Genomic DNA, 21,918 nt, shown 5'->3' with positions numbered 1-21,918 from the left:
CAAGGATTCAGGAATTCAGGGATACAGGAATTCAGGAGTTCAAGGATTCAGGAATTCAGGGATACACAGATACAGAGATACAGGGATTCAGGGATACAGGAATTTAGGGATTCAGGGATACAGGGATTCAGGAATTCAGGGATTCAGGGATTCAGGGATTTAGGGATTCAGGGATACAGGGTCCAGCTCCATCCCAAGATCCTCCAGCTCACCCTCCCGGCACACCCAGCTCCATCTGCAAGGAAAAATGAGCAGCAGGAGGGCTGCAGCTCCATGGAACCATGGAATATTTAGGTTGGAAGAGACCTTAAAGCCCATCTTATTCCAAGTCCTGCCATGGGCAGGGACACCTTGCACTAAAGCAGGATGTTCACCTCGTTGTTTTCATGTCAGAGGAAGAGAAAAACAGAGTTACAGGAGAAAATGTCTGGGCACAGCCCTTCCAAGTGAGGAGGTCACAGCCACAGGTAAAATAAATCTGTTTGGTTTGAGAAATGGACAGTTTTTGGCAATCTGGGGAAAAGTCATATGAGACCTTCACCCCCTGCAATGCTGAACCCAAAAGCCAGCATGAAAATTGTTATTATTACTCATATATTGTAAAAAAGTTTGAAAATTCAAGGCTCTGCTATATTGAGAAGATTCCAGGAAGTCTTTAGAGCCCGCCCAGGGCCTAAAGGGGCTCCAGGAGAGCTGGAGAGGGACTGGGGACAAGGGATGGAGGGACAGGACCCAGGGAATGGCTCCCACTGCCAGAGGGGAGGGATGGATGAGAGACTGGGAATTGGGCATTCCTGGCTGGGAGGCTGGTGGGGCTGATGCAGGGATCCCAGCCTGTGGATACCACTGCAGAATTCCCAAGTAAAGCTGAAGTGGCACAAGGAATTTAATGCCCCTACAAAATTTGTTCTGGATCTCTCAGGTGCATTTGGTTTCACTTCAGGTAATTCTGCCCAGCCCTGCTACTTCCAAGGCCTCATAACCCCTCACAATGACAGGGGACAGAACACAAATTACTCATTTGGGGTCTCGGTGTTGGGCACCAGGCTCTGATTTTAAGCCCATGAAATCTGGGCTTAAAACAATCCCCTGGAAAAGGCTGATCCCTCTTTCAGAACAGGATCATTCTGACATGGGGTGACCTGAAGCACTCAGAGGAAAGGTTTCACATGAATATGTGGGGATGCAGGGGTGCAAAACCAGCTGCAAAAGCAGAAGGCAGCTGTGCTAAAGCCAAATGTGACTTTTTCCTGTGTCCTGGGAAGCCCTGGAACCACTGCAGAGCCAGATGGGAAGCCCAGCCATGCCATGTCCCCATAAGTCACTTCCTTGGCTAATTGATTTAATCCAATTTAGCATGGATCACACCCTCTGGAGCCCAGGGAGGGTTCTTGTGCCTGGAAAGGCAGCTCTGCTTTGCTTCCAGCATCCCAAAGGACTGGAGCAGAAATTCCAGAAGTGCTCTGCAGGAATGGTGGGCTCAGACACCCCACTGCACCCATCCCATCCCATCCCATCCCATCCCATCCCATCCCATCCCATCCCATCCCATCCCCACCTTTGAAGGGTGTTCCCAAATACTGCCCACATTTCCTGATCCCTCTGAAAGGGATTGAGGAGCTTTTGTGGCCCCCAGTAAAACCATGGCCAAAACAGCCCAAAAACGAGAGTTTCCTCCCTGCTGACAGCACAGAAATGTGGGGGAGATGTTCCAAACAAGCCGGGAAAAGAGAGAGCAAGAGGGAAGTGCTTTTCCTTTCTTCCCTGCTCTCCCAAAATGCCTATTTATAAAAAACATTGTGTGGCAGCACCATCATTTGGGAATGGAGAGGGATTATTTGAGAGGGGCTGAAGTGCCAGAATGAAGGGGCGTTCCACTGACAGAGGTTAGATGGGAGATTGGGAAGGAATTCTTCCCTGGGAGGGTGGGCAGGCCCTGGCACAGGGTGCCCAGAGCAGCTGTGGCTGCCCCTGGATCCCTGGAAGTGTCCAAGGCCAGGCTGGATGGGGCTTGGAGCAGCCTGGGACAGTGGGAGGTGTCCCTGCCATGGCAGGAGTGGAATGGGATGAGCTTTAAATCCCTTCCATCCCAAACCATCCCATGATGGGATGGAGATTTTGGACAAGATCCCCACTCCCTGCATCCCCCCAGGCACTGTGGAAAGTTTCACCATTTTTAGGAAGTCTGAGGGGCAGCTGATGCCCTCTGTTGTCTCCAGGGAATGGCTTCTCCCTCCCTCCTCTCCAGCAGCAGACTCCCCGATGGAAATGCAGGATTAAAGACCTGCCTGGAGCTTCCCTGTGCCAGCAGCTTTCCGGTGTGGGAATAAAAAAGTCATTAAGGGCCGGCACAGACAATGAAATGAAACTTTGTCATCTTGTATTTGAGCTGAGCAGACGCTGAGGGAGCTGACGAGAGGCAAATTAATTTGCTTTTTCCGAAGGCTCCTGCGTGACGTTAATAAAGGCAGCATTTTGTGCAGGCTCATGGCTCAGGATGCAGAGATTCACAGTCCTCCCTGTCCTCACAGAGCTCTGCTGAAGGCCCTTTTCTCCTTTGGAAGCAGGGAAAGGAGGAGCTTTTTGATTCCAGAGCTTGGGTGTAATCCCCAGCCAGCAGCTCAGGATGTGCCCTGGCAAAGGGACTCAGGTTTAAGGGGTTCCTCTCCTTGCAATTTCCCTTTTATTTTGGCATTCAATTTGATCCGAATCATTTCCCTGAGCCCGCTTGCCAGGACTGCTGCCTTGATGGTCAGGAGAGTGCCTCTCCTGCAGCAAAAAGCAGATCCCAGGGGATGGATGCTGGGAGGTTCTCTCCCAGCCCTGCCTTTCCTGATGAGGAGCCATAAACCTTCCCCAAAAAAAAACCAAGCAGCTGCTAATTAGTGGTCAGCAGAGGAGCTGGGGGCTGGCAGGAGTGAATCCTTGGATTCTGGGAGAATCCCATGCCACGGGTCCTGCTGGGTTCTCCTCCCACCCTGCCACATTCCTTGGCACGCTGGTCCCTGCAGGATGCGACCTCCTTGCCATTTCCAACATTTTTCCCATTAAAAAAAAAAATTCTTTCTATCTTTTGCACGCCAGGCAGCCATTCCCTCTGGCTTAGAGGAGAATTAGGCAACTGGTCCTGAAATTCCAGCGTGAGCAACCAGGTCATGACCATCCAGACAAATAAAGATCAAGGACCCAAGGCTCTTCCTAAAGTTTTTTTGGCTGCTTTTGCAGCTGAGCACACCCTGAGACATGATGGGAGCCCCAGAACTGAGCCCAGAATGTGCTTTTCCTCCTGCTGTGTGCACAGATGAGGGAATAATTTGGGAAGGGACAACTGTGCCCTCCAAGTGCTGGGTGGGATGGTGCCAAATTTGGGTTCCCAAGGTTGGCACCAGGATTAATGACATTCCATGGGTGTGGGGAGCACCCCAGCTTCACCCCCATGGGCAGGCACATCTGGAAACCCTATCCCTAAAATTCCACAGCCCCCCAGCTACAGGGTGCTGCCAAAAACTCATTTGAGCAAGAGCAGCCCCTGCCTGACATCTGCCCACACGCATTTGGGAGGCCAGGAAACTTCCTGTGGACGTTGGCTGCCTGACAGAAGTGACCTCAATTCTGCCTTTTTTTAGGGTGGGTATTTTTGGGGGTGGTGTTTTGATAACAGGTGGGAGCTTTGCCTGCCTCTCCCTGGCTGTGGGATAGGCAGGTTTTAGGGAAGAGCTCAGAGGTGGGGGAGATTTCTGTAGCTCCAGTAAGAAATTCTACATTCTACATCTGTAAAACACAGTTTATTGCCACTTCTTAGGAAATTGGAGGCACCCACTTCCTCCTGCCAGCCTCTCCTGCTGCCCTCTCCCCCCATTCCCGTGGTTTCATCCCACATCCAACACATTTCCTCCAGGAGCCAGATCTTCCCTGAGGAGCATCACAAGCACAAACCCACGCATGATTCAGCCGGCTCCTTTGAGAGACATTTATTATTTAAATAATAACTCTTTTTTTTTTTTAACATCACCTCGACTCACAAACCATGGAAAAGCCCCAAATCCCGGCACCTCTGGGCTCCCTGAGCAGAGCTGCAGCTCCCAAATGAGACTCCACACTGGGAATTGCACAAATGCCACTGGGTGTGTTGGATGCTGCTCAAATGGGAGCCACAAGAAAATTCCTAACAGCAGTGGTGGCCTTGGGATGTGGAGTTGGATGCTCCTCATCCCAGTGGGAATGATCCTGGAGTCCCAAAGAGCAAGAGGAATCCCAGAAAACAGAATAGTGCTGTTGAAGGATGCTGCCCAGAGGGGCAGGGTTGATGACCTGGATGGTTTTGCAGTTGTTTTTTTTTTTTTTTTTTTTTTTTTTTTTAATTGATTTTTTTTGGGGGGGGTTTATTTTAAATAAATATTCATCCCAGTCAAGGACAAACCCAAAGCCCACCAGCAGCACCACCCTGGATGTGGGTGAAGCTCATGGCTGTGACCATTCCCCGGTCAGGCTCTTTGTTCTTTTTGTTGGCTCTTGCAAAAATCGCGGGGCAAAGGGAATTTCCAAATGGGTGCTGAGGAGGGGCTGCTCTGCTCCATCACAGCGCCAGGGAAGTGCCAAAATCTGGCTTTTTTAGTACTTTGGTTCCCCTCAGGGACCCACCAGTGCCTAAAATCTCAGGGGTGTGGCACAGACAGACAGACATGAGCACACAGACCTGCCCCTAAAAAAGTGCATTTCTCTAGGCAGCCAGCCTAAAAAAAGGGGGAATTTTTGAGGATACTCTGCTCCCTTCCTCTCCTTCCCAATCCCTATGGACCTGGGGGCCCAGATGGGTGTTTGCAGCCAGCCAGCCCCATCTCCAGGAGCTGTAGCCCTGCCTGCATCCCAAAAACCCACGGAGACCTTGCTGGGAAGCACACCAGCAGGAGCCTTTGCTTCCCAACACCCCCCAGCCGTGGGGTTATAAAAAACCCCCCCAAGCTTCACCCCCAACCCTCCCCAGCAGGGCTGAGCCCTTCTCCAGCCCTAAGGGTGACAGCAGCACTCAGGGACTCACCAGCCCTTCCAACCTCGCGCTTTTGTCCCTGTGAGAGGCCGCAGTGACTTCCCAGGTGACACCTGAGCCACCCCCACCCGGGGCCAGGCTGCAGCAGCCGCGTCTCTTGATGAGCCCTAAGGCAGAGCTTCCTCAACACCCGTCAGGAGGCAGGAGTCTCCTGGATCTACTGCCCGCAGAGGTCCGGCCGTGCCGCCAGCTTTGTCACAGCAGAGGACACAGTGTGGCCATCCGGAGCCGTAGGGGTCACCTGGCAGCAGAGCACGGAGCGCATGAGGCGCAGCACGGGCGGCCGCAGGATGGCGAAGACCCAGGGATCCACGATGGAGTTGATGGACAGGAAGCGCAGGGCCAGCAGGTCCCACCCGTGGTCGTCGTCTTCCTGGCTGAACTTGTTCACGTAGGCACGGATCTGCCAAGCCAGGGTTGGAAAGGAGATTAGAAATCACCTCGTTCCACCCCCACCCCGGCATTCCGCTGTCCCAGGTTCATCCAAGCTCCCTCCACAGAATTCACAGAATTCACAGAATTCACAGAATTCACAGCATCACTGGGTTGGAAGAGTATTGTAAATGCAGGTGAACCCCATGGTTAGAAATGCTGATGTGTGACTCCAGCTCAGAAGCTGAGTGATTTCTTTATTATAACTGTGCTATAACACATTAATATACTGTTTAAAGGAGATACTAAAACTACAAACCTGCTTTCCTAACTACCATATCTAACTCCTCACAACTCTCTGAGAGTGCAGCCACAGGTGGGTTGGATTGGCCATCAGCTCAAACAATCCTCACCAGAATCCAACCAAGCAATCACCCCAGGGGAACAATTCTCCAAACACATTCCACGTAAGAAAAACAAGGAGCAGAAATAGAAATTGTTTTCTCTTTCTTCTCTCTGTGCTCCTCTATGAAAAATCCTGAGAGAGAGAGAAATATGCTTGCCACAGAAGAGACCTCCAAGATCATCGAGTCCAACCCAACCCCAACAGCTCAGCTCAGCCCTGGCAGCCAGTGCCACATCCAGGCTTTGTTAAACACACCCAGGGATGGTGACTGCACCACCTCCCCGGGCAGAACATTCCAGAGCTTTATCACTCTTTCTGTAAAAAACTTTCTCCTAATATCCAACCTATATTTCTTCCCTTGGCACAGCTTGAGACTGTGTCCTCTGGTTCTGTCAGTTGCTGCTTGGAGGAGGTGCATCCAACCTGGTCTGGAACCCTTCCAGCCACAGATTCTCTGGACAACCTGTATCAGGGCCTCACCACTCTCACACTAAATAATTTTTTCCTGATATCCCATCTAAACCTCCTCTCTGTAAGTCTGAGTGCATTTCTCCTTTATCCAGTCACTCCAGGCCTTTGTAAACAGTCTCTCCATCTTCCCTATAGTTCAAGTACTGGAAGGTCATAATTAGGTGACCCCAAATCCTTCTCTTTTCCAGGGTAAACAATCCAAATTCTCCCAGCCTTTACTCACAGCAGAGCTGCTCCATCCCTTTAATCAACTTGGTGCCTCCTCTGGACTCGCTCCAACAGTTCCAGGTTTTTCCTGTTCTGGAAGGACCCCCAGAGCTGGACACAGCACTGCAGTGGGGTCTCAGAATCACCTCCTTCAACCAGGGAGAAACCACAGGGAGAAATAATTCCGAGCCTGGGCTCCCAGGATCTGGCCCCCAGGCAGCTCTTTTGGGGCGATTTGGGCTGTCACAGCAAATTTGCTGACTGCATGGGTTTAAATGAACTTTAAATGAAAGCCAGCCCCGTGCTCCGCTTCGTTCAGAGCCACAATTAAACCCGTGGCTGCTGGAGGAAGTGGTGTCTCTCACCTTGAGACCACACGGGAGCAATAACCGGGAGCAATAACCGTGGGAGACGGGGAGGATGAGCGGTGCTGGACCTGGACCTTCCTGCGACTGCCGACTCATCACAGCCCGTGGGGCTTCCTGGAAGGGTGATTCAGCACTCCTTACTCATTCGGGTCACTCGCCACCCCCTCGCTCGGGGCTGGGGAGATGCTTGGATGGGGCTGGAGCAGCAGGAGCATCCCTCCCCTGCCTGGGATCCGCCGGGTACCAGCCCGGGATGGCACATCCGCGGTGGCCGCGCACAGCACTCCCAAGCTTCGGTGTGTTTTGGGAAGGAATTCGTGGCCTGATGGGTTTGTGTGCCTGGGCTCCTCCTGGGAGGAGCGGTGGCTGCTGTGGGCAGCCGGGGCCAGGAGAGAAAGTGTCACCCCAAGGAGGCAGCTGGGTTTGAGCCGCTGCCAAAGTGCAGCCCCACATGGGAGCCGGGCGATGGGAAAAGGGAAGCTGGCTCTGGATAAGGCCATATCTGCCACCACAGGGCCCATGGGATCCCGGCCAGGGCCACTTTCCCAGCCCCTCTGCCCCCAGCACACTCACAGGGCCCTGCCCACGTGTCCCCGCCGACGGGTTCCGCTTCGTACTGACCACAGCAGCCAACCCGGGGCGTTTTTGGGACACGGGAAGAGTGTCCATCATGTGTGGGTTCATGGTCAGGAGCCGGAGAGTCTCTCAGGGGGTTGATGCTCACAAACATCTGGACATTATTCCTTTGTCCTAAAAGCCTGTCTTGGCCATATCCTGTGGTTATTTCCTTTTCCCTTAGGAAAATCAAAGGAGCATGAAGGGAAGGTAGAGTCTATTTAACACCAAGAGCGTGAAATTAACACTGGTTGTGCTCCCAGCCTTGGTGGGGTCACTTCTTCAGGAACCAACTGACCTCCTGCACTGGGGGGCTCACACACCCGGGCTCTGGACCCATCGATGCTCCTGGTGGAAGAGCACTTGGATGGATGAAAAGTGGCCCTTGGGAGGGGAAAGCCCAGACAGAGGCAGGGCACTTGCTCTATCCACTTCTTCACTTGGCTGTTTTGATCCCGGATTTCTGCTGGAAGCCTCGTGCATGGATGGGGCACGGGATGTGGGGATGTCCCTTGGGATGACACGTGCTATGGCCGCTGTGCCAGATCTCTGTTCCGAGAAATCTCCCATCTCTGTGCCAGCGCCTCAGTGCTCTTGCAGAGGAGCAGAAATCTCTGTCTAACAGCGAGGTGAGTGCAGCCTCCCACATCTCCATCTCTATCTACAGAAATCTGGGATAACTCATCCTGCCCAGCACGGATATCCACTGCCTCCAGCCCCGGGCAGCTCCTTCATCCCGTCTCTAGCAGCGTAGTTGGTTCTCTTGCCATCCCTCACACCTCCACCATGAGTTCCTGGATCTTGGGAATCGCAGTGATGCCATGTGCTCCAGGGGACCCCCAGGCTGTCCCTGCCTGAGCCACACAGCCTGGCCTCAGAGCCTCTGTGGGGTGGGAGGGCACCTCTGCTCCTGCCACATCATTCTCCTGCCACCCCATTCTCCTGTCAGACCATGCTCCTGCCACTCCATCCTCCTGCCATCCCATCCTGCAGCCATCCCATCCTCCTGCCATCCCATCCTCCAGCCATCCGATGCATCCTCCTGCCATTCCATGCTCCTGCCCCCCGTAATCCTGACACCCCGTCCTCCTCCTGGCACTGGGGACACTGGGGACACTGGGGACACATCACCTGCTCCCCAGGTGATGTCCAAATTGCCAAGCTCATGGCTGAGCCGGGCTCTCCCAAGCTTTGAGCACAACCCTCGAGGTCTGGCCAGCAGAGTTGGGGGAAGCTTTACAAAGGCCAGGAGAGAAATGTGGGCGCTGGGGAGAGGGGACAGCCAGTGGCACTCACCGTGAAGGGCAGGGAGCAGATGACGAAGGTGATGGTCATGATGGAGAGCAGCAGGAGGTGGTCGATCTCCTCGGCCATGGAGAACATGCGCCGGCCGCAGCCGGTGGCTGCGCGGGGCTGCTCCGGGATGGCCACCCGACGGCTCCTCTGCCCGCGGCGGTGCATGCGGGCCAGGTTCACGATGACGCTCAGGTTGCAGAGCAGCACGGCGAGGATGAGGAAGAGGAGCAGGGTGGCGTAGAGGAGCGAGAAGGTGACGTTCAGCCCCGCCACCTCCTCGTTGCTCTGGTGCGGATCCAGGTGCATCTGGATGAAGCACCAGGTGCCGGGGCAGTACTGGACATAGCGCCCGAAGCCCACCAGCGGCAGCGAGCAGAAGGCGGCCGAGAAGGTGTAGATGGCCGGCAGGGCCACCAGGCCCGTGCGGGGGCTCAGGAAGCGCTCGTAGAAGTACGGTCGCCCCAGGGCCAGGCAGCGCTCCAGCGCCATGGTGAAGAGGATGAGCATGGTGGCGAGGCCGAAGAAGCTCATGGCGAAGCCGAAGTAGAGGCAGATGTGCCCCCCGCGGGCCAGGCTGGTGAGGGTGAGGTTGCGGTGGTAGGAAGCGAGCACCAAGGGGCTGACGGAGCAGGTGCCCAGCAGGTCGGTGACCACCAGGGCCAGCACCAGGACGTGGAACAGCGCGAGCGGGCGCTGGCGGGGCCCGCGGCGGCCGCGCAGGAGCAGCCCCAGCGCCAGGAGGTTGCCCAGGAGCCCGGCCGAGAACATCAGGGCGCTGACCAGCGGGCGAGCCCCGGCCGGCAGCGCTGCCCGGTCGCTCCCGTACGCCCGGCCCGTCCCGTTCATCCCGCGCCGCCGCCGCCGCACGCCCGACTGCGCCACCGCTCCCGGCACCGGCACCGGCACCGCCCGCCCCGACGGCACCGCCCCGCCCGCCGCCCCCGGCACCGGCAGCGCCCGCCCCGACGGCACCGCCCCGGGCCCCCGGCGCCGCCCCGAGCCCCCCCGGCCCCGCGCTCGCAGGGATGGACGGAGCGGAGGCGGGGAACGCGCACGGACCGACCCTGGCCGGACCGCGAGTCCCGGTACCGGTGTGGGAACCCCGGACACGGCCAGTCCCGGTGTGGGTCTGAGAGTCCCGGTACCGGTGTGGGAGCCCCGGACACGGCCAGTCCCGGTGCGGGTCTGAGAGTCCCGGTACCGGTGTGAGAGCCCCGGACACGGCCAGTCCTGGTGTGGGTCTGAGAGTCCCGGTACCGGTGTGGGAGCCCCGGACACGGCCAGTCCTGGTGCGTTCCGAGAGCCCCGGTGCCGGGCCGGGAGTGCTGCCCGGGATCGCTGGGACAGTCCCCGGTGTGACCCAGCCCCGGCTCCGGCACGCCCAGCCCCGCTGCCCGACCGGGAGCGTCTCTTACGATCGGCCGTGGTGTCGGTCCAGGAGCCTCAGCGCAGCTTCGAGAGTCCCTCGCATGGCAGCCCCGGTCTCGGTCCAGGAGCCGGTGCCGGTCCAGTAGCCCCGGTCTCGGTCCAGGAGCCGGTGCCGGTCCAGCAGCCCCAGTCTCGGTCCAGGAGCCGGTGCCGGTCCAGCAGCCCCGGTCTCGGTCCAGGAGCCGGTGCCGGTCCAGCAGCCCCCTGCGGCTCTGAGAGCCCCGAGGCACGGCCGGTCCCTGTGCCAGACCGGGAGCAGCTCTCGCGGCCAGTCCCGGCACGGCTCCAGCAGCCCTGGTGCCGGTCCAGGAGTCTCGGTGCCGGCCTGGGATCGCTCTCACGGCCAGTCCCGGTACAGACCCCGGAGTGTCTGTGTGGCTCCTGGAGCATGGAGTCCCACTCTGTCCCGGTGCTAATCCTGGAATCCCGGTGCCCGTCCAGGAGCCTCTCACGTGGTCAGAGACTCCCGGTGGTGCTCTGGGCCAGCTCCAGCCTGCCCTGAGAGCCCCAAGGCACAGCCGGTCCCGGTGCTGGCTCCAAAACCCCAAACCCCCTGAGCCCGGGGTCCAGCTGAGCCCAGGCTGTGCAGGGAATTCCCATTGCTCCAGAGGAACCCATGGAGAACTCCCTGCCCCATGGCTGGCACCATGCCATGTCCCCATTGTCCCCCTCTCCTACATGTCATCAGAGGGGGTGCAGCCTGTGTGGCTATGACCTTAAAGCCCATCCAGTCCCACCCTCTGCCATGGGCAGGGACACCTTCCGCTACCCCACGCTGCTCCCAGGCTCATCCAGCCTGGAACACATCCAGGGCTGGGAAATCCACAAGCTCCATCCCAGTGGCCTCAGATGCTCCCTCCATCCTGCAGGACACCAGCTGTCACTCAAGCTGCCTTTATTTAAGCGCTTGGTGCTTCACAGGTAACTTCCAGAATAAAAAAAATCTTTTACCTCCTGTGCCCCTGGGGCTGTCCCAACAGCTGCAACAATTTAATTTTTAATTTACTCCGTTGCACCTCAGTGCAACACTGCAGCAGGAGCGACTCCAGCAGGGACACAGCAGGTTGCAGACACACGAGTGGCTTTGGCTGTTATTTTAAAACCCACGCTTTTGTAACAGGAACTTCACAAAGGAAATGTGGGGCACAGCAAACTCGAGGGCCGGGAGAGCTGCGGTTTGTGACAGCACCTCCATTTCTGAGGGGCCACTCCCAGGCCTGGCTTCGCTTTCTCCTCTCACACAGATCAAAAGCCTCTTCAGCGTGGTGGGGAGGACGAGCTGAGGGTGGCGGGGCAAAGCCACAGCCCCAGCTCTGTTCCCATGGCCCCCGATGGGTGGGACGGAAGGGACGGTGTTGTAGCCATCCCGGACCACCTCACCACCGGTGGGCCAGGAAAACACACCCCAGGAGCTCTTTCAACCCTGCTTCCAGTCCTGTTCCAGCAGAGCACCCAGGCACACGGACACATCCGCTGCTGGGAGCCATCCTGTTTGATTCCAGAGGGCTGGGTGGCACCCTGGCTCGTTCTGCCCTCTTTGTGCCTCCCACAAATTCAGCTGAGGCTGAATCCTGCCCTGATCCATCCAGGCAGCTGCAGTCTGCCCATCCAGAGCCCTTTTCCGAGCAGCAGGCACCCTGTAGGGTGCTCCAAGGCTTTTCCCAGCCTCCCACTCCTTTCTGGCGTTCCGTGTCACTGCTCAGGAAGGGGTTTTGGCTTCTTCTCATTTTCCTGGCAGCTAATGGAACCTTAAATACCCTTCTGGGGCTTCAGGCTTCTCCACTGACAGTTGTCTCTGATGGGATTTTTCTGCAATAATTGGAAAATTGCTGGGCTTTTGTTTTTTCATTCCCCCTTCTGTGCTGGAAACCAGGAATAGGCTGCTTGGTACAATCTGTCCTGCCTTGGAAAGTGTTTGTTTTCTTCCCGTTGCTTCCATGTTTAGCTCGTGTCCTGCCTCTAGCGAGGGCCATATCAAATCCTAGAATTATTTAAATTGGAAAAGTCCTCTAAGACATTTGAGTTCAACCATTCTCCCAGCACAGCCAAGGCCACCACTGACCCATGTCCCCAAGTGCCACATCCTCACGGTTTTTAAATCCCTCCAGGGATGGGGATTCTACCACTGCCCTGGGCAGAGAAATTTTCTCCGGTACCCAATCTAAACCTCTTCTGGTGCAACTTGAGGCCATTCCCTCTTGTCCTGTCCTGTTCCCTGGGAGCAGAGCCTGAAGCCCCCCCTCCCTGTGGCTGTCCCCTCCTGTCAGCAGCTGTGCAGAGCCACAAGGTCCCCCCTGAGCCTCCTTTTCTCCAGGCTGAGCCCCTTCCCAGCTCCCTCAGCCACTTCTGGTGCTTCGGACCCTTCCCAGCTCCATTCCCTTCCCTGGTCACACTCCAGCCCCTCATGCATCCTTTCAAGGTTTGTTGGCATTGTTTTCCCTAAAAGAAGATTTCCAGGCTTGGCCCAGTCGGAGAAAACACTCTGGGCTTGAATGAAAGTTTCATGAGCTTCATAGAGAGCTCTCACCCTCTGGAGTTTGCTGCCTGTGGTTGGGGAGGGTGTTGGGATCCTGCTCCATCCCTGGTGGATTTTAAAGGATGGCTCTGGCACCAGGGACATGGAGGAGTCCAGCCCTCCTGTTTATGGTGAGTGGATTTAATCCCTTTTTAACCAACCCCCCCATCCTGCCTTGTGTTTAACACTTCTCTTCCAAAGCCTTCCCACCCCTTATCTCGTGTTCCAGGGCTTCCAGCAGCCTCACTCCCCATCCCTGAGCAAGCAGGGCTGAGCACTGGGCCAGGTTTTGGTGCCTTGTCTTGTTATCCTGTACCAGCACCTGGGGGCACAGGGTAAAAAATAAACGGAGCCACTCCCGGGCCGGCTGGGGCTGCTGGCAGCCCTGGCACAGCTGCCTGCCCATGCACGTGCCTCCCTGCTTGCAGAACCGCTGAAAAATGCAGGCAGGCATTAAAAAAAAAAAAAAAAAAAAGGGGCTCTTTACAAGAGCGAAACAATTTGTCGGGAAATGAGCTTGAGCAAAGTTGTGCCTGGATTTCGTGAGCTGGAAAAAAAAAAAAAATCCACCCCTGAGAGCGATTTATGTGCAGGAAAAGGAGCGGGATGCGGGCAGAGGTGATGCTGGTGGCAGCAGTGACAGCCTGGGGCAGGGCAGCTGGCAGCGCTGGAGGGTGACAGGGACATAAAACAGCCCCCAAAAGAGCATCGCTGGGGCGGAGCTGCAGCCCCGAGCTCAGCAGCGTCTCTTTATTGCCTCCATTAAGCGTCAGGTCCGTCCCTCCGGGAGCGGCTGGCACAGGAGGGGTCCCCAGGGGAATGACTGAGCGCTGGGGGGGAGGATGTGATCAGGGAGGGCTCCACAGCAGCTCTCCCCTCCTCAGCTGGAGCTCCCTGAGTTTTTCGGTTCCTATTTAGCAGCATTTACAACCAACCCACGCGTTGTCTGGATTTTTTTTTTTTTCATTTCAATTCTTATTTAATTTCTATTTTCTTCTCCTTTTAGCTTGATCTTTCCCAGACTCAGGTAAGGAGGGGGTCTAAGCTTCGGCAAAACCCCTTGAAGCCCCACCAGGGACCTTTGGGCAGGGACCTTTCCTGGGCCAGGGATCTCTCCTGGGGCAGGGACTTTTCCTCGGGCAGGGCCTCTCCAGGAATGGATCCTCACAGGCATCACAGGCAGATGATGCCCCGCACACCCCAAACTGCACGTGTTGAGGCTCTGAAAAATGGGGCGCCCAAGGGACCAGCTTGGGGTGGAGAACACCCGTGGGCTCCCGGCTCCTCGTGCTCGGCCAGCCGGGAGCCCGGCCCTGGCTGGGGACGTGCTGCCATCTCTGGCGAGGACAGGGACACGGCAGCCCCGGCCCCGGGAGCAGCCGGGAGCGAGGATTTATCCGCCTGGAGGCCGCCCTGGCTGCAGCCCCAAGCCCAAACCTCGCTGGCTGCAGCCGCCGCTCGGCTCGCCCGGAGGCGGCAGCGGCTGGCTGGAGACTCCAAGTCTGCTCCCGCAGCAGGTAGGACACCAGGAAGGGCAGAATCCCGATTAAAAGTGCTGCCCAAGCCAGAGGAGCGTGTCGAGGTCACTGGGAAATGTGTGGTCCCAGCAGGGATGGGGTGGGGGTCACTCGTGGCTCCGTGGCTCATTTCCTGAGATGATAAAATCACGGGCGGGTCAGTGATGTGGTGTTTGCCTCGTCTTGGGGCTCAGGGGGAGTCTGGTTTTGCACCTTAATAAAGAACCTGCCTTGGTTTGTGTTGGTTTAATTACTGATTTCCATGGATCGTGGTTACCCTGGGATCTAAACACACACAGCACGGGGCAGGGACCTTTCCTGGGCCAGGGACCTTTCCTGGGCCAGGGACCTTTCCTGGGCCAGGGATCTCTCCTGGGGCAGGGACCTTTCCTGGGCCAGGGACCTTTCCTGGGCCAGGGATCACTCCTGGAGCAGGGACCTTTCCTGGGCCAGGGACCTTTCCTGGGCCAGGGATCTCTCCTGGAGCAGGGACCTTTCCTGGGCCAGGGATCTCTCCTGGGGCAGGGACTTTTCCTCAGGCAGGGCCTCTCCAGGAATGGATCCTCACAGGCATCACAGGCAGATGATGCCCCGCACACCCAGAGTGCCCTCAGCTCATTTTAATGCTGAATCCATGATCTTGGAAATCGTATCCCACCTCAGGGATCGTTCTGTGATTCTACATCACCGAACGCTCCCAGCCTGACAGTGCCTGCTCCGGCTGTCCCGAGTGGAGCACGGATGTTTGGGGGAGGAGATCCCAGTTTAGAGGGACAACAACAAAGTTTTCCAGAGCCGTTATCTCATCCGGCTGCGGTGGAACAGATCCCAGGAAAGCCACGGAGCAGGCTTGGAGCTGTTGACTCTGCAGCCCCACGTGAGCCATCTCCAAGTCAATACCATGCCAGTAACATGAAACCAATCCATGAACCAACACTCATTTCCTTCTTTCTCCTCGGGAAAACCAAACCCCGAGGAGTGGAACTGAGCTGGCAGCTCGCAGGTGCTTCCAAAACATCCCCAAACACAGCTCTGCCTTTTCTCCAGCTGGGAGAAACAGCCAGAGCCAACCCCAGCAAGTCACCTTCAAAAAGCTCCAAGATGTTGTTCCTTCAGAAGCAGAATCTGACACTGAGAGTAAACATCACGTGAGAGCGGGCAGGAACACGGCTACACCTTGCAAGGCTTAGCTAAACAGAGGAGAGAAATACCCTCTGTCTCCTCCAAGGGCACGAAACAGTTGGTCATCATAATCTTTTTGGCCTAAATGGTCACTTGAGGCAAAAATTAGATCCAGTTAATACCTGTGGTTGAGAGGAAATGGATCTTCCATTAAAATGATCGCTCTCTTGCACGCTCGCACCGAGAGCTTGTGCACGCCAGGCTCTGTGTTCTCTCAATTACTGCCCTCATTAAGGCTCAGGACAGTCATAAATACTGAATTTAAATAATTACAGCAGAACAGGTACGGCTGAGGAGCACAAATGCAGCATCAGTGCTCGGAGTTTTCCAGAGAAGAGCGAGATAAGGGTGGACAAAGCACAGTCCTGCCTTGGGAATAGGGAAGATCCTGGGCAGGAGTGGAAGGTGTGCCAGGGAGGGATTCCACCTGCATCCAGCTCCTCCTCACACCAGGAATTGCTGCTCGAATTTCTGAGTCCCTCCTGCCCCTCACCCAGTCTGGGGACATCCCAAACCCATTCCTTGGCATGGAATGGGATCGTGCACAGGCCAAGGCGATGAAACACTGAACCACTTTTATTCCATGGTGACACACCCACACTTCTCCTCCCTGTGCGTCCCCACTGCCCTCAACCACGCTCCAAAGTCCTTCTGCCTTCCTGGAGCCGGGCTCTCCCCACACCCTCCACAGAGCGCCGCTGCTCGGAATATTCCCAAATCCCCGGCGATCCCAGATCCTCTCCGGGGCAAATCGCAGCCTGGGGAGGGGACAGAAACCCTTCACAGCGTCCCTCGCAGCGAGCTGGACGCTGTCCCCACCTGCCACCTCCCTGTGCCGCCTCGGGATGCTCCAGGGCAGGGATGCGGGGCCGAAGGCTCGCTCCTCATCCTCGCCAGCAGCCGCCGGCTCTGCAGCAGCGCCGCGCTCAGGGGATGCCGAGCCGCGGGGGATCTGTCCCACGCCAGCCCGGGGGACAGAACTGGCCATCACCGGCAGGGCTGGAGCCTTTCAGAGAGGCTCTGCGGGAGCTGAGCCTGCGGCAGACCCGGCGCACGAAGGAGCGGAAGACGGAGGTGCGGAAGATGATGAAGACCCAGGGGTCCACGATGGAGTTGACGGAGAGGAAGCGCAGCGCGCTCAGGTCGGCGTTCTCGTTGAAATCGGCAGCAAAAGCCCCCATGTAGGCCCGGATCTGGCCAAAAAAAAAAAAAAAAATCCAGGAAACGGGAGAAAGTCAGGGAAGGTCAAGGAAATAGGGGGGAATTAGGGGAGGTCTTGCTATGGGGGAGGTAAAAAATATAGGGTAGCAAAAGAGGTTTTAACCCCTTAGTATTGCCATGGATCGCATCAGGGTGTGCTGTGGGTTGTGGGTCCAGCTGGGAGTGGGGCTGGATCATGGATGGTCGTGGCTCAGGGATAGCACATCAGGACAAGGATGTTAGAGCTGGAAATGTGGTCGTAGTGACCAGGATTTTTTCATGGGTGAAGGAATCATCCAGCCTTGGCAGGTGCTGCTCACACCTCACTGGTGCTGATCCCCTTGCCATGGAAATTGGAGCTGGCATCCATTGGATAACTCAGCAGGGATTCATCCTGGGGTGGTCACAAAACCTGTACGAGCCCAGCCGTGCCAGGGCTGCTGGCGGCTGGTAGCTCATGCTATGCTTCCAGAGGTGACAGGAAGAGGATGTGGAAATTGTCACCAAAGGCAGCGGCAGCACCCCTGCACACCCCCCACCCTGATTTTGGGGTAGCCCCGCCTGTGGCACCAGCTCTGCCTGCAGACGGGGATGGAAAGGTGGAACTGCAGGATCCGACCCAGGAATGGGGGACAAAGGGGACAGCAAGGGCTCCCTCCTGCCGGTGATCTCCCATCCCTTGGGAAGAGGTGAGAGGATTTCAAGGCCATCATTCCCTGGGGTTCACAGGGAGCTGGATCTGCCCAGCAGCTTTGGGACACAGGGGTGGGAATGAGGGGTTATTGAGGGGTCTGATAAGGGTAGGAATGGGGGGCTTTAAAGGGTCTGATAGGAGTGGGAATAGGGGGCTTTGAAGGGTCTGATAGGGGTGGGAATGGGGGGCTATAAAGGGTCTGGTAGGGGTGGGAATGGGGGGTTTTGAAGGGTCTGATAGGGGTGGGAATGGGAAGTTTTGAAGGGTCTGATGAGGTAGGAATGGGAAGTTTTGAAGGGTCTGATAGGGGTGGGAATGGGGGGCTATAAAGGGTCTGATAGGGGTGGGAATGGGGGGCTATAAAGGGTCTGATAGGGGTGGGAATGGGGGGCTATAAAGGGTCTGATAGGGGTGGGAATGGGGGGCTATAAAGGGTCTGATAGGGATGGGAATGGGAAGTTTTGAAGGGTCTGATAGGGGTGGGAATGAGGAGTTGTGAAGGGTCTGATAGGGGTGGGAATGAGGGGTTTTGAAGGGCCTGATAGGGGTGGGAATGGGGGGTGATTGAGGGGTCTGAGGCAATGAACTGACACCCCCCTCCCAAACCTTAAACCCCTCGGGGGCACCCTCAGAGGAACAGAGGGGTGGTGATGGGGTCCCCTGGGATGGGGAGGGGACACCCAGATGGGACTGAAATAATTACCTGACCCCTCCAACACCTCTGGGACAGAGGTGATGATGTGGGGGGGGGGGGTTGTTTTAGGGGGTTAAAACAATGAACTGACCCTTGGGGATGTGGTGCTGGGATTGGGTATTCCGGGGAGGGGCAATGGAATGACCCTGCCCGGGACAGAGTGGGGTGAGGGGGTGGGTGGGAAAATATTTCAAGGAAATTTGAGCAATAAATCAACCCCCAGGACAGGGTGGTGGGGCTGTTGTGGTTATTCCAGGAGGATCAAACAATGAATTCATTCCCCCATCCCAGTATGGGTGTTGGACATTATTCCATGGGGGTTAAAGCAATACTCAGATCCCTGGGATAGGGTGGGAGACACTCAGAAGGGGGACAAAATAATTTTCTGAGCCCCCCCCTAGTGCCTCTGGTACAGAGTGATGGTGCTGGGGGGTTATTCCATGAGGGTTAAAGGATAACCTGTAATTAAAATGTATTTATTTCTTTATTGTTAAATTAATTTAATTTAGTTAATTAATTTCAATAAATTGAGGGCTGGGGATGGGGTGCTTGTGTCGAGGGTGGGCAACCTCCCAGAATGGGATAGTGGAGCCTGGGGGGACTTATTCCAAGGGGATTAAAGTAATAACCTGACCCTTGGAGGGGATCCTAGAGTGTGGCAGGGGTGGGTTACTCACAAGGGACTAAAGCAATGATTCCCCCGGCACCTCCAGGAGTGGGTGGTGGTTCCAGAGTTTATTCCAAGGGGCCTAAACACCCCCTGACCCCTGGCAGTGGGGCGTGGTGGTGGGGGGATTATTCCAAGGAGTTTTAGGATATGACCTGGTCCCTGTGGGCAGGGTGGGGGAGAATTTAGAAGGAGGCAAAGTCTTGGCTCCTCGGAGCTGGTGATGGTGCCAGGGTTTATCCCAAAATCAGTGCTCTGACCTCTCCAGGACTGAGTGGTCCTGGTGGGGGGGATGTTCCAGGGTGCTTTAACAACGGCCTGACCCCCATGGACAGGGTCAGGGACCATTCCAAGGGGGCCAGATCATCAATCTCCCCTGTGAGGAGATGGTGCTAAGAAAGGATATTTTCCCAAACGGATTAATGCAATGACCAACCCTTGGGGCGTGGGGTGATGAGTATTTGAGGGGTGCCGAAGCAGCCACCCAGGCTCCCAGGGGCAGGGGCTGGTGGGGGGGATATTCCAGGGCACCTGAGCCCCATGGACAGGGTGGGGGACTATTCCAAGGGGGCCAAATCATCAACCCGACCTCCCTGTGACAGGATGGTGCCGAGTAAAGGATATTCTCCAAGGGATTTCGTGCAAAGACCGACCCCCGGCGAGGCACCAACCCAACCCCCCACACTCCCAGGGGCAGGGGGATTTTCCCGGAGCCGGGGGGCGCTGGCATTACTCACGATGAGCGGCAGGGAGCAGACGGTGAAGAGGACGGTCATGAGCCCCAGCAGGACGAGGTGGTCGAGCTCCTCCATGCGCGGGGCGGCGGCGGGGGGTGCCCCGCGGCGCGGCTGCCGCCGGGCCATGCCGTACAGGTGCCGCATGCTGCTCACGTTGCACGCCACGATGGCCAACACCAACAAGCCCATCAGGCTGGCGTAGAGCACGGGGAAGCCCAGCTGGCCCGGGCCACCGCCGGCCATCCGGATGAAGCACCACGTGCCCGGGCAGTACTGCATGGGCGCCCCAAAGCCCAGCAGGGGCAGGGCGCAGAACAGCGCGCACAGCCCGGCGGCCGCCGGCCCCAGCGTGGCACCCAGGCGGCGGGTCAGGTGCCGCCGGTAGAAGTAGGGATGGCCCAGGGAGAGCCAGCACTCCAGAGCCATGGCCAGCAGCAGCAGCGTGGGGGCCAGCCCGAAGAAGGCCATGAGGAAGGCGAAGAGCTGGCACAGCACCCCCGGCTGGTCCTCGCCGCGGCCCCCCCGGCCCCAGCTCGCTGAGGCTGCGGTTGTAGGCGTAGGCTGCCAGCACGATGGGGCTGATCAGGCACTTGCCCAGCAGGTCGGTGACCGCCAGCGCGGTCACCAGCACGTAGAACGCCGACACCCGCGGCGGGCGGCCCCCGGGCGACCGGGACCGCCGGCGGTGCTGGCCCAGCAGCAGCAGCGCCAGGACGTTCCCCAAAAGGCCGGCGGCGAACAGCACCGAGCTGGGCACGGCCGACTGGCCGCTCTCGATGTAGCGGCTGCTGCGGCAGCGGTAGCCCTCGGTCTCCATCGGGAGCGCCCGCGCCGGGATGGGCTGCGGGGGATGCCCCGCTCCGCACCGGGGTGCGATGAATGTCCCCCGCGCACCGGGCTGGGATAGAACCGAGAGCACCCCGCGCCGCACGGGGGTGATGTCCCGCACCGGGATGCGATGCGATGGATGTCCCGCACCGGGATGCGATGGATGGATCGCACCACACCGCGCCGCGGCTGCCGGTGGCGACTGTCCCGGCGGGGCGGGTGGCCCCCGCCGCGGAGAGAGGAAGGCGGGAGGAGGAGGAGGTGCAGTGCAACCGGGCACGGCCCCTGGGACAGCCCCTTCTCGTCTCCCGGCCCGCCCCGGCCGTCGGAGCTCGGCTGCGGGGCGGGGGGGTTGCGCTGCTCCCCCGGGAGAACCGAGGCTCCCGGCAAGAGGGAGGGGAAGGGGCCGGGGGTGAGTGCCGGGGGTGAGGGTGAGGGACTCTGGGATGAGACACTGGAGGGGAGGGAGCTGGAGCTGAGCCCCTCGGGGGTGGGGGGTGCCGGAAAGGGGACAGCGCTGAGCCCCGGGGGGGTTACGGGTGGGGGAGTTGAGTCCAAGCACGGTAGGGGGGTCACGGGACAGGGGGGACTGAGCCCCTGGAGGGGTGACAAGGCCGAGCCCCTGGGGGGACAGGGAAGGGAGCTGGGGCTGATTCCCTGCGGGTGTCGCAAGACAGAAGCCAACTCCATGCAGTGGAAAGTGTCCCTGCCTGCGGCAGGAGGGTGGGAACGGGATGATCTTTCAGATCCCTTCCAACCCAAACAATTCTGGGATTTTAGGATATGATTCAACCTGAGCAGGTGCCACATCTACCTGCAGCCCATCCCACAGGTGTGCCGTGTGCTGGTGACCCCCCAGGCTCTGGCAGTGCTCCCACCAGCAAACTCTGGGACAAGCCCCCAGAGCTCCTTCCAGGAAAAGCAGTTCCGACCGCAGCACCACGGCTGCAAAAAACACACACAGCGGCTTGCAGGGTGCATGTGATGATGAATAAGCATGAAACCGTGCCTGTCTGCTTTCAGACCACTTTTTGCTACTCTGGATGAGTGTACACGAAGCACAGGGAAGCATCAAGATGACAGCAGGGGCGGGAAAGGAGGTTTGAGGGGCCAGACATCAGCACGGCAGGTTTTAGTGGTGGGCTGTAGTTCTTGTAGCTGGTGATTCCTCCAGCAGTGAGGGCAGGGACTGTTTGTGGCGGTGCAAGGGAAAGTCCTAGGTCTGGAAGAAATCAAGATAAAACTCGTTGCAGCTCAGCTCTCACCCACGGTTGGTGTTGGAGTGCTGCCCTCATTAGGGCTGAGTGTGAACCCAAAGGCCGCTTCCTGCCTGGGGCCCCGGGGGAGAGGAAATTCAGCCTGCCCTGGGAAGCAATCCGAATGATATCCTCCAAAATAGCTCCTGGAAAACACCCAGTGCCCTCCTTAGCTGACCCTGCACTGCTGTCAGCTCCCTGCAGGAATCCCAGCAGCAGGGAATGGGGGAAGGAGGATGTGATGGGATCCCTCAGCTTTTCCCCAGGATGAAGACTGGGAAGGAGAGCCCAGCACCTCTGGAGAGCTGATTTACCGGGAGCACAATGCCTGTCCTGATCCCTGGAGCAATTGGTGCCAGCCCTGCTGTGATGCTGCAAATGCCAGGGAGGATGCACTGGCACAGGGTGCCCAGAGGAG

The 21,918-nt window shown here is 57.6% G+C and overlaps 2 protein-coding genes across 2 annotated transcripts; both read right to left on the bottom strand.

Moving 5' to 3' along the window:
- Positions 1-3,956: 3,956 nt before the first annotated feature.
- On the bottom strand, positions 3,957-9,665 carry PTGER2 (prostaglandin E receptor 2). The gene is made up of 2 exons (XM_068192064.1): positions 8,783-9,665; positions 3,957-5,450 (listed from the first exon to the last, which is right to left on the bottom strand). Exons 1-2 carry the CDS (start codon positions 9,626-9,628, stop codon positions 5,205-5,207), a joined length of 1,092 nt encoding a protein of 363 aa, XP_068048165.1. The 5' UTR covers positions 9,629-9,665; the 3' UTR covers positions 3,957-5,204.
- Positions 9,666-14,990: 5,325 nt separating this feature from the next.
- Positions 14,991-20,269, bottom strand: PTGDR (prostaglandin D2 receptor). The gene is given in 3 exon segments (XM_068194969.1): positions 14,991-16,617; positions 19,417-19,935; positions 19,937-20,269. Coding segments are annotated over 3 exon segments (1,083 nt in total). The 5' UTR covers positions 20,234-20,269; the 3' UTR covers positions 14,991-16,350.
- Positions 20,270-21,918: the final 1,649 nt, after the last annotated feature.

This window comes from Anomalospiza imberbis, chromosome 6, assembly GCF_031753505.1.
Source record: "Anomalospiza imberbis isolate Cuckoo-Finch-1a 21T00152 chromosome 6, ASM3175350v1, whole genome shotgun sequence".
NCBI lineage: Eukaryota > Metazoa > Chordata > Aves > Passeriformes > Viduidae > Anomalospiza > Anomalospiza imberbis.
The sequence above is the reverse complement of the archived record's forward strand: the minus strand, read 5'-3'. Positions and strand labels throughout refer to the sequence as shown.